Raw genomic sequence first — 17,015 nt, 5'->3', positions numbered from 1 at the left:
AAAGGAACACTGGCTACACTACCTGGACATGGCAGAAAGAGGAAGCTGTCATTGGCTGCCACCAGATTTCAGAGGAATCTCAAGTGACTGCAAAAGACCTGCAGCAAGATTTGGTAGCAGCAGGCACTGAGGTTTCAGTTTGCACAGTAAGGCACATACTAAATACTGAAGGTTTCCATGTACGAACTCCAAGACGTACACCTCTACTGACCTAAAAGCACAAGAAAAGTCAACTTCAGTATACTTAAAACTACATTAATAAAACAAGTTGTGGGATTCAAACAAACTGGAACCTTTTGAGCCTATGGATCAGCAATATAAAAATAAAGCTTACACTGAAAAGAACTGCCTGCCTACAGTGAAGCAGGGTGGTGGCTCAGTGATGCTCTTGGGCTGCTTTGCTTCCTCTGGCCCTGGAATCCTGCAGCGTGTGGAGGGCAAGATGGATTTAATTAAGCATCAGGAAACCCTAGAAGAAATCAAGTACTGAGTTTGAATATTTCAGATTGCAACTACATACAGTACTTCCACATACAGGGTGAGTCAAAATTATGTTAACACTTGAATGGTGAAAACCATTTATTTACAAAACATACTTTTATATGTGTAAGATGATTTACAGGACAGTCTCAACCTGTTCACCATCATGTTCAACACACAAAAACCAGGGAGCAACAGTACCATTTAAAGCCCGGACACACATTTTGTGGAGAACAGATCCATTAGTGTTAACATAATTTTGACTCACCCTGTACTTTTTGGATTATAGCCTTTATGTCATTTTACAAACTTGAAGTGGATCAGTTGAAAAAAAAATGCTATCGGGTACTCGCATGGCACAGAAGTCTATTACAGCAGCCCACCACCACTGTGATCTGGGTCTGAAACAGGCTGGCCAGATGTCTACACAGACATTGCCATGTCCCGGTGGAGTGGCACTGTGTCCAGGGTATTCCTGTTGTGTGCCCAGTTTTCCTTTTGTGAAATAGGACCTGATGTGACACTGACCAGTATAAAGTCGTTGATTAAAAAAAAGAAGAAAAAAAAATGCTATTATACATTTGATTTCAGAATTATTGCCCCCTTCCTGCCAAAATGCCATAACAACGATGATTCTTACCAGCCTACTTACTGTGCATGAGGACTAAATACACATGTACACAAGTACAAATGGAACACTGGATATTGGCATTTTCAGGTGATTGATTTTATAAATTGATATAATAAATTATTGCTTGATTGTTTTATTACCACCATTTTAAATTTTATTTTGAATGTTGTTACTGGAAAGGTGTTTCTTATAAAGCACAACCTTAAGTTGCTTAAATTAGCTGACTTCAAAAAGTTTACACATTTTTATATTTTGCTTGGAAACTGTGAGGGCAGGAGGAGTAGTAATTGGTCGTGTCTCGGAGACTGAGAGAGAGTTTTCAGTCCAAATTTAGCGCCATCTGATTTCCACCTTTTTGGAACACTTAGGCTTCAAGGGGAAGAAGATTTTCATGTGATGATGATGTGAAAGCAGTGGTGCATCAGTGGCTCAACCAAAACATATTTTTTGCTGATGGCATTAAAAAGTTGGTACGACGCTGAGAAAAATGCATAGGAAGGTGACTGTGTAGAAAAGTAATGTCATTTGTTTTTGAAATTCTTAATATGTAAATAGAGATTAAAAAAGTGCAGAAACTTATCGAAGAACCCTTGTAGATATGTGAACAGTTTTACCTGACTCACTCAAAAACTTAACACAGTGCAAAAGTCACTTTTTGTATTTAAGACTTGACATACCTTTACACCTAGAAAATACTTAATTCTAGGGGTGATTAAATCTGTTACAATAAAAGTAAGCCTATCACATCTGATTTGTAAATTATTAGAAAATGGCAAGGTTCCTGTTTATTACACAATAAATGCTAGCTTGTCTGCTATAAAGTTTTCAGTGTAAAAAAGGTGATTATAATAAATGTTTGCTGTTTTTAAATTATATTTAAATGATGTAAATCATGTCACATGTAAATCAGTGTGCTACAGTATTTACTATAAAAGTCATACACAGTGACCTTAGCTAAGGCTAGAGACACCTGAAAGTCTTTAGATTTTAATTATTTAATGTTCCCACTAAGCTCTTAGAGAAATTTCAGTATGCTGCCAACTTCTGGGTAGATAATCTGTTAACTCTACTCTTTAGAAGTTATAGTCCTTACTGGGGTTCAGAAGAGTCCTAGAATCCTAGATGTGGCAAGAAAAACATGTACATAAAACATACAAAATCAATTGTACATTTAGTTTTTTTTTATTATGGTGGTCCTGAAATAAAATGACACATTAAGGAATACTTAAACATAATTGTCTCTTAGAAAGTGATGAAATCAATATTTGAAGGTGTTCTTGACAAGTTTGTAAGTAAATTAAAAAGTTTAAAGTTAAAAGAATTCCAACCTAATCTTATGTTTATCCACTGTTTATGGCTATGTTTGTTTATTTGTTTATTAGGATTTTAACGTCATGTTTTACACACTTTGATTACATTCATGACAGGACAGATAGTTACACAAGATTCATCAGTTCACAAGGTTATATCAAACACAGTCATGGACAATCTAGTATCTCCAATTCACCTCACTTGCATGTCTTTGGACTGTGGGAGGAAACTGGAGCACCCGGAGGAAACCCACGCAGACACCTTCTTGCTGTGAGGCGACAGTGCTACCCACTTAGCCACCATGTTTATGTAACTATTCACCAGGTTTTTTTTCTAAAACACACTCCTGTGTAATGTTTGTAATCTAAAATGCTAACAAAACAACATCTCAACTTTAGTAAACAAGCCAAGTCTTCAAAAAGATTCTTTCAGAAATGGTCTTATTGTTTGACACAGTTCTCTCCACTGTGTTTTAATACACTGACACATGTTTTGCATCCTTTCGTACAGCTGACAGCTCACTGATTAGCAATACAAATTATAGTGTTATTTCTTACTTAGGTTGCTATTTATGTTAGCATGTATTTACTGAAACTGTATGGTTTTCTCTATTAATAAGCATTGACATCACTGTTATTTCCTTTTACAGAGACATCATCATCTGTCTTAACTGAACACTGTGTTTTAAATAAAAAAATAAATTGTCAATATATACTTTCAACCATCTGGCATTTTTTTCTAAGCCATGGAAGCTTACATTCATGATTATGACAAAAAGGCAATATTTACATAACAGACATAGTGATTTTCTGTGCTCCAAGCCTAAACCATTAGAAGATTCTTTTTTTTTTTAATCTTGGTTTCTTCAGATGTTATCTTGTTGGAGATGACTGCTGGCCTTATATGACTTATTTTGTAAGTGTTATGTTTTTATTTTAAGGTATGTGTTTTGATATTTAAAAATAGTTCAAGAACCCAGTAACAGGCTTTACTTCCAATAACAGTGTTAGTGTTTCCTGGGTTATCTGTTTGTGGTTATTCTCCAGTGTATCTGGGAGGTCTCTTCTCTATAAAAGCAGCCATTCCTTCTTGCCTGTCTCGTGTTGGAATAACCTGTAAACAGTAAAACATTAGAAGCAGCTCTAACACTTCAAATAAAATTCAACAAAAGGTCAAATGTTGAAATACGTGTGATGTTTAAGCATCGTTTTCTTACCCGAGCATAGCACATGCCCTCAATAGCCATTCCTGAGGCAATGTCCACCTCTATTCCTCGATTCATGGCCTCCTTGGCCATCCTGACTGCAATTGGAGCCTAAAAACAGCACAGCGGGAGATGTAACAGACTCAGATCTAATTAATAACGTTACAAGATGCTGATACTAAGAGCCTTGTCAGACTTTCATGCTGCTATAAAGTTCCCACTTTATCATGAATATGTGATAGCAATGCTCTGTTTAACTGGGTTTCATCAATGAGATATAAATAATCCACTCATCTCTTGCTCCATCAGTGAGGATTTAAATAGGCCTTTTCTCCCTGGCATTGTTTTGTCAAAAATGAGGACAATTAAAGTTTTGATTAATTATGTTTTGACACAAGGCATGAGTATGCCTTATGACTTTGTCCTAGATTCCAGCATAAAGTTTGTCAAATCTGGGAAGTCCTTGTTTAAAAGTGATCTTTCTGTCCTTTGGCAGATACTCTTATTTTAAAACTTCTAATATAGAATTTGTATGTCCCATATTTATGTAAAGTCTACAACAAAAAATACACATTTTTCCTTAAAGCCATTTATGGGGAAAATATAATAAAATCAGAATCAGTGATGTCATTGTGTCTCTGTAATGCAGTGGTGGGGGAGGGTGTAAATGATAAGCCATGTTTCTTCTTGTCTATGCTGCAATGTTGATTTTTGGAAGTTGTTATCTTGCTTTATCCAGACACAGTGATATCAGTGGTCCAGGTTTCATTTTCTCATTAATTGTTTTGAAGAACACTGAAGCAGTGTATTTTTACACACTTATAACTTGTAACTGTATTCCCTTAGTTTGTGCAACATCTGGGAAGTTCTTTGGCGGATTGGCTTTCCAGGGATTCAGTCAGTGTGGACACAAAACTATATACAAAGGAGTTTTAATAGGATGAATAGAGTTTGTCCAGGTGTTGAGATGGGTGTCAATGAAAAGACATTTCACCATCCCAGCACAAGTACAAAGAATAATCTTGATGCTTGTCTTCCCTGAGTCCTGAGAGTGGAAGGTCAAAGCTAACAGGAAAGATGTACTGGAGCTCAAGTGACTCAAGGTATGGTGCAGTTGATATTGCCATCAATTGAGAAGAGGTGAACATGCCAGTAAAGTGGCTTTGATAAAATAAGACCCAGAAGATCCAGAATAAGATCCAGAAGACGGACGAGTATTTTGGTATTTGAGACAGAGCCTCACACTGGATGTTGCAAGATGTTTTAGGTTTACATTCAACCATTAAGATCGGCTGTGCTGTGTATTGTTGCTTCCATTTATTCTATCATTCAATTTATGAGTGTAATTTAATAATCTGTGAAATCTGTGATTTTTTAAAAACGAGGTCCGTGAAATTAAGTACATTTTCCCGTGAATTTAGTCGGGCCCTAGTTATACTGTTAACATGTATAGGTGCCCGATACAATACAGATCATCTGTATCAAAACAGGGCAGAAACTTTTATAAAGCCTGAATTATCACATTGTTAAGGTCATCAGCTTTTTAAGCCTTGTCTCTAGTAATGTAACAATGCATTGCAATGCAGCAACATGAAATAATGCATTGTGGGGTTGGATATCAGGTCTGTTGATAATTCTACCAAGTGCACTTCACTAATGATTTTTAGAGAGATCCTCAAAATCTGCTTCCTTTGGCCATATGGACTTTTTTTAATGTATGTATAGGACCACATATAATTCTTATTTAATTGTTAATCTGACAAACTGAAGAACTGTACAATAAGAAATGTGCCAAAATGCACCATCACTTTGTGTAAAATTAAGTCAATCACTTACAAAAGTTTAATGGTTGTAACACTGCTGCCGAAGATTGCTAAATCAAGTCATTTTTGTCTGTTTACACTTTAGGTTTGTCATTATTGTGGTTTTTATTTTGTTAAGAAAATGTCTCATTTAAAAATGTAGTAATACGAGTAAAAATACTACTTTGTGATCATTTCTGTAAAACAAAAAGAGGGGGTAGTTATACAAGCCACTGTGTATACTGGTGATAGCAGTAGTATCGTATTAGAGCAAGTGTACATGTGTGTGGGTTTGACAGTGCGATCCACCTGAGGAAGAATTTCTCTGGCCAGGTTCAGAGCTTCTCTATACGCCGCATCCCCGCTCTGGTTCTGTGGAACAGTACGATTGACCAGGCCGAGCTCTAGAGCCTGCTGCCCATTCACACGCCGCCCTGTAAAAATCAGCTCCTTGGCCACGGCAAAGCCCACAGTCCGAGGTAAACGTTGACTTCCACCTTGTGAACAGAATGGAGAACACACACTTATAAAACCAGCTGGTGGAGCTGTTGTATGATGTGATTGTATTGAGCTTTAGGCTTGTTTGTCTGATTTTCTGCTTCTCCCTTTATCTGATGGTTAGCACGCTTTTCTATCATCTTTGTAAACACGGCGCTGTCTCTCACCCCCTTTTCCTTTTCCTAATTTTCTTACCTGCCCCTGGGAGCAGTCCTCGTGTCGTCTCTATCAGGCCCATCTGTGCTGTGTGTGCTGCAAAACATACACAGAGAACAGGGAGAGTTCAAGGTCTTTGGCTCTGCACATCCTTCTGTAAGCACCCCACAGGGACTGGGGGCTGAATAATGTGTCTGTGAGGTGAAAGCCTACGTAAATAAATATACACAGTCTACTAACATCTAACTACATATTGCATATATTTAAAAAAGCATGGTTCTCCTGTCACTCAGCTGCTATGACCTGCCCTTGTAGGGTCAAAGCAAGTACTTACCCGCCGTGCGGAGGTCACATGCAAGTGCCAGCTCCAGCCCGCCCCCCAGGGCAAAGCCGTCTACTGCGGCGATGGTTGGCATGGGTAACGCAGCTGGCACAGAAAAGATGCAGAACATATATCAGACAGATCATTTATCAAACCAGAAGGCAGCTGAGCTATTCCCGAGCAATAACATTCCGAAATCCATTCTGTTTCTGTACAACCGGTAACAACATGATAAGTATGTGATTACAAAAGAATGATGAATGATGAGTAAAAGCTTACTGTTTAAATTTCTGCAGAATGTACCTGTACTTTCACATACTGAAAATAAAATATCTGCTTAAACAAAAATTAATTATTCAAAAATAGGAATGTCAATAGTGTTGACTTGGATTTACCTATCTCATTCATTAGAGAGCGGAGACCATGCACAAACAGTTCAGCATCTGAGTTATCCATCTCTGACCTTTCCTTCAGATCTGCCCCTGTAACAAAAAATATGGCTTACTTACTAAATACTTGCCACTATAAATATACTCACTCACTTCCTTAACCTCTTATCCAATCAGGGTCGTGTGGGGTGCTGGAGCCTGTCCCAGCTTTTCAATGGGCGCAAGGCACACAGTAACACCCTGGACGGGGTGCAAGACCATCTCAGGGCAAACACACACACACACACACACACACACACACACACCCATTCACCTATAGGGCAATTCAGCGTCTTCAATTAACCTGACTGCATGTTTTTGGACTTTGGGAGGAAACTGGAGTTCCCGGAGGAAACCCACGCAGACATGGGGAGAACATGCAAACTTCACACAGAAAGGACCTGGACCGCCCCGCCTGGGGATCGAACCCAGGACCTTCTTGCTGTGGTGCCCAGGACCTTCTTGCCGTCCAGGGTGTTACTGTGTGCCTTGCGCCCATTGACTCCAGCACCCCCCCACGACTAATTGGATAAGCGATTAAGAAAGTGAGTGAGTGAGGTTTTCAGAATGCTGTCCCCTTTATGAAGGTCTTTGAGATGACATGCTATCTCAGAGGTAAAATAAAAGACTTTTTCTGTTTTCTGTTGTAATCATAGCTGACCTGCACAAAAGACTCCAGGCACCAGACTCCTGAAGATCAATACACGGACGTCTGAGTCATGATGCAGGCCTGACACCAACTCTCGCATCTACACAGAAATATAAAACAAGTGGGAGAAATATTGATAGAGCCAGAGAACTTGAGCCAAAAATGATAGGTTAAACAAAGAAAGTACGTTTCTCATATTGATTTAGTGTTGCTTTTGACCTGATATAAATTCTGATTTGCTCTACATATACTGATCAGCCATAACATTAAAACCACCTCCTTGTTTCTGCACACACTGTCCATTTTATCAGCTCCACTTACCATATAGAAGCACTTTGTAGTTCTACAATTACTGACTGTAGTGCACCTGTTACTCTGCATGCTTTGTTAGCCCCCTTTCATGCTGTTCTTCAAGGGTCAGGACCCCTATAGGACCACTACAGAGTAGATATTATTTGGGTGGTGGATGATTCTCAGCACTGCAGTGACACTGACATGGTGGTGGTGTGTTAGTGTGTGTTGTGCTGGTATGAGTGGATAAGACACAGCAATGCTGATGGAGTTTTTAAACACCTCACTGTCACCGCTGGACTGAGTATAGTTCACCAACCAAAAATATACAGCCAACAACCCCATGAGCAGCGTCCTGTGACCACTGATGAAGGTCTAGAAGATGACCAACTCAAACAGCAGCAATAGATGAGCATTCATCTCTGACTTCACATCTACAAGGTGGACCAACTAGGTAGGAGTGTCTAATACAGTGGACAGTGAGTGGTCACGGTATTTAAAAACTCCAGCAGCGCTGCTGTGTCTGATCCACTCATATCAGCACAACACACACTAACACACCACCACCATGTCATTGTCACTGCAGTGCTGAGAATCAACCACCACCTAAATAATACCTGCTTTGTGGGGGTCCTGACCATTGAAGAACAGGGTGAAAGCAGGCAAAAAAGGTATGTAGAGAAATAGATGGACTACAGTCAGTAATTGTAGAACAACAAAGTGCTTCTATATGGTAAGTGGAGCTGATAAAATGGACAGTGAGTGTAGAAACAAGGAGGTGGTTTTAATGTTATGGCTGATGAGTGTACATGATGTGTGACATAAAGAAAGGACATAAAAAAATAAAGAGTGAGTTTGTAAGAGGATGGGAGGGCTAAAGTCTGCTCGGCTTATTCAGTTACAAATGCAAACACACACAAAGATGTGATCTTACCTGAGCCACAAATACACGGCCTAAAGAGTTTCGTTTCTGCTCCCGACACATCAGGACCTCCACAATGCCTGAAAGAGATTGAGATTTACCAGGTATTTACTTTAAGAAGTCTTGCAGGAACTCAAAACAAACACCTTTAGTTATGTATGTACATTTAAACAGTCAGTGTTTATATTTTTTTGATTGATTTAATATCACTCAAGGCTTGAAGTTTCCCTTTTACATTCATGATTGTCATGAAACTAATACTGCTTAGAGTATAGCAATATATTGAACTTAAGGTGTAAAAACTAAAAGCTGTTCAAAACCACTGTGTCATATTAATAAGTGTGCAAATTTCCATGGTTTAGCTTTTTTGTTTAGCATTCTGACAAATGCTGGCATCAAGTGAGCATTAAGTCCAAGTTGAGTTTCAGGTCAGCAGCTCTCTAGTCCTGAATGGAGTCCTTAAGTGGGGGGTTATGGTTTTACATTTAAAGTTTACATACCCCTATCTTAGTAAGAGAAAAGCAACTGTTATTTTACTGTGACTAAATAATTAAAAATGCTTTTTTTTTGTTCATTTCCTTTTTATTATAAGTTTTAAAAGTTTTGAGCTTTCTAACACACACCAGGTGGTCAAAATACAAGCTTGTCCATACATAATAATACAATATTATTAATTGTGGTGTGTAATCATGTTGGTGGTCAGGATAAGACTAAACCAAGCAGAATGTACTGTAAATATATCTAGATAGATTACCACCAAACTAATAATCAAATTTACTGTCTTTGACCCAGTATATCTGTCAGACTCAGTATATTCCCCCAAAGAGGAGTTTCATTAATTTAATAGCAGAAAAAAACTATAGCTTGGTGAGTAGAGCTTGCAAAATTCAGTAAAGTCAGAGTCTCAAACTTAAATTCAATAACTAAATAAATGCACATAGCATTTTTGTCAAGAGACGTAAAATAGCTACCAAATTGAATGCAATAGGTAGCCAAGACATCTGATGGAGTGCCTTACACACCACAATTATTATTAGTAACCAGCATAAATAATTAACTGCTAAATGCATGGATGTTGCGTAACTACTCATATCCATTACTAAATTCAACACATGCGTAACCTTCAGTGTGAGGCTCTTTGATGCATATCACATCATGTGATGGCTAAATCCCACACAGCCCTCTATTAAGTTTTAAACTACATTTTGGAACTAACAGGACATACAGACAGACCACTGCTATGCTACAGAAGCCATTGCAAACTTATATCTGTACAGACATACTGTTTCCAGTTTATAGTTACACCTACCATGTTATCAGATACACCAACTACGTAAGTGTACTTCGTAGGTACAGTGTATCACAAAAGTGAGTACACCCCTCACATTTCTGCAGATATTTAAGTATATCTTTTCATGGGACAACACTGACAAAATGACACTTTGACACAATGAAAAGTAGTCTGTGTGCAGCTTAAATAACAGTGTAAATTTATTCTTCCCTCAAAATAACTCAATATACAGCCATTAATGTCTAAACCACTGGCAACAAAAATGAGTACACCCCTAAGAGACTACACCCCTAAATGTCCAAATTGAGCACTGCTTGTCATTTTCCCTCCAAAATGTCATGTGATTTGTTAGTGTTACTAGGTCTCAGGTGTGCATAGGGAGCAGGTGTGTTCAATTTAGTAGTACAGCTCTCACACTCTCTCATACTGGTCACTGAAAGTTCCAACATGGCACCTCATGGCAAAGAACTCTCTGAGGATCTTAAAAGACGAATTGTTGCACTACATGAAGATGGCCAAGGCTACAAGAAGATTGCCAACACCCTGAAACTGAGCTGCAGCACAGTGGCCAAGATCATCCAGCGTTTTAAAAGAGCAGGGTCCACTCAGAACAGACCTCGCGTTGGTCGTCCAAAGAAGCTGAGTGCACGTGCTCAGCGTCACATCCAACTGCTGTCTTTGAAAGATAGGCGCAGGAGTGCTGTCAGCATTGCTGCAGAGATTGAAAAGGTGGGGGGTCAGCCTGTCAGTGCTCAGACCATACGCCGCACACTACATCAAATTGGTCTGCATGGCTGTCACCCCAGAAGGAAGCCTCTTCTGAAGCCTCTACACAAGAAAGCCCGCAAACAGTTTGCTGAAGACATGTCAACAAAGGACATGGATTACTGGAACCATGTCCTATGGTCTGATGAGACCAAGATTAATTTGTTTGGTTCAGATGGTCTCAAGCATGTGTGGCGGCAATCAGGTGAGGAGTACAAAGATAAGTGTGTCATGCCTACAGTCAAGCATGGTGGTGGGAATGCCATGGTCTGGGGCTGCATGAGTGCAGCAGGTGTTGGGGAGTTACATTTCATTGAGGGACACATGAACTCCTATATGTACTGTGAAATACTGAAGCAGAGCATGATCCCCTCCCTCCGGAAACTGGGTTGCAGGGCAGTGTTCCAGCATGATAATGACCCCAAACACACCTCTAAGACGACCACTGCTTTATTGAAGAGGCTGAGGGTAAAGGTGATGTACTGGCCAAGCATGTCTCCAGACCTAAACCCAATAGAACATCTTTGGGGCATCCTCAAGCGGAAGGTGGAGGAGCGCAAAGTCTCGAATATCCGCCAGCTCCGTGATGTCGTCATGGAGGAGTGGAAAAGCATTCCAGTGGCAACCTGTGAAGCTCTGGTAAACTCCATGCCCAGGAGAGTTAAGGCAGTTCTGGGAAATAATGGTGGCCACACAAAATATTGACACTTCAGGAACTTTCACTAAGGGGTGTACTCACTTTTGTTGCCGGTGGTTTAGACATTAATGGCTGTATATTGAGTTATTTTGAGGGAAGAATAAATTTACACTGTTATATAAGCTGCACACAGACTACTTTTCATTGTGTCAAAGTGTCATTTTGTCAGTGTTGTCCCATGAAAAGATATACTTAAATATCTGCAGAAATGTGAGGGGTGTACTTACTTTTGTGATACACTGTATATAGTTTCTGACTGTACCTGTAACTTTGCACAGTGTCAGTTAGAGGTTAATTACAAGACAAAATGTATACTTTCAGTTTTCTTGGCAGTATAAAACTATTTGTGGGAAATATTAGTGGACAGATTTAGGAGTGGGAAGTAAAAAGAATGGGTATGTATTATAATACTAAGAATGATTTGTTTATATATATACAAAAATTATGGAATCACCACTCTTGGAAGATGTTCTTTCAATTGTTTAATTTTGTAGAAAAAAAATAAATCACAGACATGCCACAAAACTATCATTTCTCAAACTGTCAACCCTCTGGCATTAAGAAACAATAAAAAAAGAAACAAATATAATAGTTGTGGTCAGTCACAATTGCTTTTTTTTTAGATCAAGTAGAGGAAAAAAATATGGAATCACTCAAATCTGAGGAAAAAATTATGGAATCATTAGAAAACACTGCACCATTATTACTTTGTTGCACCACCTCTGGCTTTTATAATGGTTTACACTCTCTGAGGCATGGAGTTAACTAATGACAAACAGTATTCTTCATCAATCTGCCTTCAACTGTCTCTTGCTGTTGCCAGATCAGCTTTGCAGGTTGGAACCTTGTCATTGACCATTTTCTTCAATTTCCACCAGAGATTTTCAAATGGATTGAGATCCGGACTATTTGCAGGCCATGCCATTGACATTATATGTTTTCTTGAAGGAAAGTTTTCACGTCCTTTGCCCTATGGCAAGATGCATTATCATCTTGAAAAATGAAGTCATCATCACCAAACATCCTTTCAACTGATGGAATAAGAAAAGCGTCCAAAATTTCAATGTGGACTTTGGCATTTATTGAAGACCATCTCCCCTGTGCCTTTACCCGACATGCAGGCCCATATCATCAACAACTGTGGAAATTAACATGTTTTCTTTAGGCAGTTATCTTCATAAATTTCATTGGACAGACACCAAACAAAAGTTCCAGCATCATCACCTTGCCCAATGCAGATTCGCGATTCATCACTGAAGATCACTTTTATCCAGTCACCCACAGTCCACGATTGCTTTTCTTTAGCCTACTTTAACCTTGTTCTTTTCTTTTTAGGTGTTAATGATGGCTTTTGTTTGGCTTTTCTGTATGTAAATCCCATTTCTTTTAGGTGATTTCTTACAGTTCGGTCACAGACATTGACTCCACTTTCCGGCCACTTGTTTCTCATTTGTTTTGTTGTGCATTTTCTGTTTTCAAGACATATTGCTTTAAATTTTCTATCTTGATGCTTTGATGTCTTACTTGGTCTACCAGTATGCTTCCCTTTTACAACCTTCCCATTTTGTTTGTACTTGGTCCAGATTTTAAACACAGCTTACTGGGAACAACCAACATCTTTTGCGACATTCCACAATGATTTATCTTCTTGAAGGAGTTTTATAATCCTCTCATTTGTTTCAACTGACATATCTTGTATTGGAACCATGATTCATGACAATCTGCTTTGTGCAACAGCTCTCCGAGGTGTAAGCACTCTTTTTAAACTGAAGAATAATTAGCAAATCTAATCTGCTGCAGATGTTTTGTTTTTAAACTGCAAATTACAGAGTGATTCCATAATTTTTTCCTCAGATTTGAGCGATTCCATATTTTTTTCCTCTACTTGATCTAAAAAAAGCAATTGTGACTGACCACAACTATTATATTTGTTTCTTTTTTTTATTGTTTCTTAATGCCAGAAGGTTGACATTTTGAAAAATGATAGTTTTGTGGCTTGTCTGTGATTTATTTTTTTTCTACAAAATTAAACAATTGACAGAACATCTTCCAAGAGTGGTGATTCCATAATTTTTGCCAGGGGTTGTAGTATATTGTACAATAATTATTAAAACATACATATACTCTTTGTATTTTGTCACTTTTTTATATACATACATACAGACATATAGACACATCTTTTATGCAGCCACTTGGGTTTTCCCACTGCATGATACTGTCACAGTGAATTTACTGGCTTATGTAAGGATTTTGAGTTCCTTCACTAGAATAGATAATTGGGAGGGTAGGTAGACAGATAGACATTCACGGTCAGGGGCAGTATGGCTGATTGCATATGGCACTAAATGATTGATCAGAATGTTGCAGGTTCAACACCCCCATGTCCAAGCTGCCAATGTTAGGGCTTGAACCATCAGTTGTTGGATTGTATCTTGTCTCACAGCAAGTTGTTTTGAATAAAAGAAAACATAGGATGCATAAATGTTGATAGTTTGATAAGTTAATCACGTACATAGTAAGATGTTTGGAGTTCTGCCACTGACTTTGGAAACTGCTCTTGGTTCCTAATGTTCTGCAGCTCATGTTAAGCAAATACACTGCCTGGCCAAAAAAAAGTCACACACTAATATTTTGTTGGACCGCCTTTAGCTTTGATTACGGCACGCATTCACTGTGGCATCGTTTCCACAAGCTGCAATGTCACAACATTTATTTCTGTCCAGAGTTGCATTAATTTTTCCCCAAGATCTTGTATTGATGATGGGAGATTTGGACCACTGCGCAAAGTCTTCTCCAGCACATCCCAAAGATTCTCAATGGGGTTCAGGTCTGGACTCTGTGGTGGCCAATCCATGTGTGAAAATTATGTCTCATGCTCCCTGAACCACTCTTTCACAATTTGAGCCTGATGAATACTGGCATTGTCATCTTGGAATATCCCCGTGCCATCAGGGAAGAAAAAATCCATTGATGGAATAACCTGGTTGTTGTTCAGTATATTTAGGAAGTCAGCTGACCTCATTCTTTGGGCACATAATGTTGCTGAACCTAGACCTGACCAACTGCAGCAACCCCAGATCATAGCACTGCCCCCACAGGCTTGTACGGTAGGCACTAGGCATGATGGGTGCATCACTTCAGAAGCCTCTATTCTTACCCTGATGCGCCCATCACTCTGGAACAGGGTAAATCTGGACTCATCAGACCACATGACCTTCCTCCATTGCTCCAGAGTCCAATCTTTATGCTCCCTAGCAAATTGAAGCCGTTTTTGCCGGTTACCCTCACTGACAAGTGGTTTTCTTAAGGCTACACAGCTGTTTAGTCCCAATCCCTTGAGATCCCTTTGCATTGTGCGTGTGGAAATGCTCTTACTTTCACTATTAAACATATCCCTGAGTTCTACTGTAGTTTTTCTATGATTTCATTTCACCAAACGTTTTCATTCAAGTTTTTTTCCGACCACATTTCTTCCTCGAAGATGATGTTTCCCCACTGTCCTTCCACTTTTTAATAATGCGTTGGACAGTTCTTAACCCGATTTTAGTAGTTTCAGCAATCTCCTTAGATGTTTTCTCTGCTTGATGCATGCCAATAATTTGACCCTTCTGAAACAGATTAACATCTTTTCCACGACCACAGGATGTGTCTTTCGACATGGTTGTTTAACAAATGAGAAGCTACTCACTGCATCAGTTAGGGTTAAATAACTTGTTGCCAGCTGAAACATAATCACCCATGCAGTAATTATCCAATGGGAGGCTCTTACCTATTTGCTTAGTTAAATCCAGGTGGTGACCTTTTTTTGGCCAGGCAGTGTATATTGTGACATTGGTGAATATGGGGGATCACCCACATCGGACTTTTATTGGCGTATGATGCCTACTGTGGTTGTGGTGGTTGCTGTGCATGCAGCCACATCTGCCCTCTGAAGAACTTTCCTAAAACATTTAACCATGAGGTAAGATGGTTGCATTGCTTTCTACTGTATGTTCCTGAATACACGTTGCACCTACCATTGTTTTCACCTTCTAGGCGACTCAAATCCACTTCAGTAACGTCTCTGGGTCCCTCAGTGCAGAAAGCTCTCCTGTGTGCAGTGTTAATAAGCCTCATACAGTGTGTACTGCTGTCTGATCCATAGGATTGCTTCTGTGCAGAGCTGTGAAGTGAAGAGAAACGCCAATCCAGTTTACATCCACCTCTAACAAACCAACACGTTCCTGCTGTAAACCTCCGAAACACCGTCATGTTCTGCACTTTCGGTATGTTTCCACAGTTTAAACCGAGGAAAATAATACTGAACTGGATGACTCTAGGTTAGTTTTTGAAAGCTTATAGGAAGGACATTCCGAACTTGCAAAATTCTGGTGCCTGTTGCTCTTCCAGTTTCACTTGTTCACTTCCTACACACACACACACACACACACACACACACACACACCGCCTCAGAAACTTTGCACGTCAACAGTGACACAGCAAAAACGTTCTGATATTTAAATATTCTAATGTATTCTACTATTATTAATATACAATTATCTCCTTCTATGTTTACTAATATAATCATTTATTTCAGTACTTTGTGTATCACACTTTAAATACTGTATTCCCAAGACATTTGTGATGTGCTTGTGGAACGAGGTTTTACCAACAGAGGGAGGTAATGTTACAAAGAAAACTGCAAAACTAAACCGTTTAATACAGTTTAACTATCACACACACACACACACACACACACACACACACACACACACACACACACACACACACACACACACACACACACACACACACACACACACACACACACACACACACACACACACACACACACACACACACACACACACACACACACACACACACACACACACACACACCCCCCAAGGTCCTGGGTTCGATCCCCAGGTGGGGCGGCCTGGGTCCTTTCTGTGTGGAGTTTGCTTGTTCTCCCCGTGTCCGTGTGGGTTTCCTCCGGGTGCTCCGGTTTCCTCCCACAGTCCAAAGACATGCAAGTAAGGTGAAATGGAGATACTAAATTGTCCATGACTGTGTTTGATATAACCTTGTGAACTGATCAATCTTGTGTAATGAGTAACTACCGTTCCTGTCATGAATGTAACCGAAGAGTAAAACATGACGTTCAAATCCTAATAAACAAACAAATACTCAATGGAACAGTTTACCTCATTCATTACAAAAACAAGGACTACTCTAAATAACATTAGAAAAACCCCAGCAAACAAAAATAGCCAAGATATTTGATACACACCACAATTATTATTAGTAACCTGCATTAATAATTAACTGCGAAATGTATAGTTGTTGCGTTACTTCTTCTTCTTCTTCCTCGGCCTTTGTCCCGTTCGGTTACGGGGTCGGCTCTCTGCGGATCATGAGCCGCATTGATTTGGCACAATTTTTACGCCGAATTCTTGTCACAACCCTCCCTATTTTATCCAGGCTTGGGACCGGCACTACAATGCACTGGTTTGTGCATCTAGCGGCTAGGTATCTATAGGACAATTCAGTGTTTCCAATTAGCCTGGTGGCATGTTTTTGGACTGT

At 39.4% G+C, this 17,015-nt stretch overlaps 1 protein-coding gene across 2 annotated transcripts; it reads right to left on the bottom strand.

The window, feature by feature from the left end:
- Window positions 1-2,274: 2,274 nt before the first annotated feature.
- On the bottom strand, window positions 2,275-15,845 carry echdc2 (enoyl CoA hydratase domain containing 2). 2 transcript variants are annotated; one of them, XM_063002130.1, is made up of 9 exons: window positions 15,464-15,845; window positions 8,707-8,774; window positions 7,494-7,581; window positions 6,800-6,886; window positions 6,417-6,509; window positions 6,122-6,178; window positions 5,738-5,925; window positions 3,639-3,737; window positions 2,275-3,535 (listed from the first exon to the last, which is right to left on the bottom strand). In XM_063002130.1, exons 1-9 carry the CDS (start codon window positions 15,696-15,698, stop codon window positions 3,458-3,460), a joined length of 993 nt encoding a protein of 330 aa, XP_062858200.1. In that variant the 5' UTR covers window positions 15,699-15,845; the 3' UTR covers window positions 2,275-3,457. The 2 variants fall into 2 exon arrangements, with proteins under 2 accessions (XP_062858200.1, XP_062858201.1); XM_063002131.1 differs by lacking the exon at window positions 15,464-15,845 and adding an exon at window positions 15,217-15,295.
- Window positions 15,846-17,015: the final 1,170 nt, after the last annotated feature.

This window comes from Trichomycterus rosablanca, chromosome 9 (assembly GCF_030014385.1).
Source record: "Trichomycterus rosablanca isolate fTriRos1 chromosome 9, fTriRos1.hap1, whole genome shotgun sequence".
In the NCBI taxonomy this organism is placed as follows: domain Eukaryota; kingdom Metazoa; phylum Chordata; class Actinopteri; order Siluriformes; family Trichomycteridae; genus Trichomycterus; species Trichomycterus rosablanca.
Note: the sequence above shows the minus strand (reverse complement) of the source record. Positions and strands in the feature narration are given on the sequence as shown.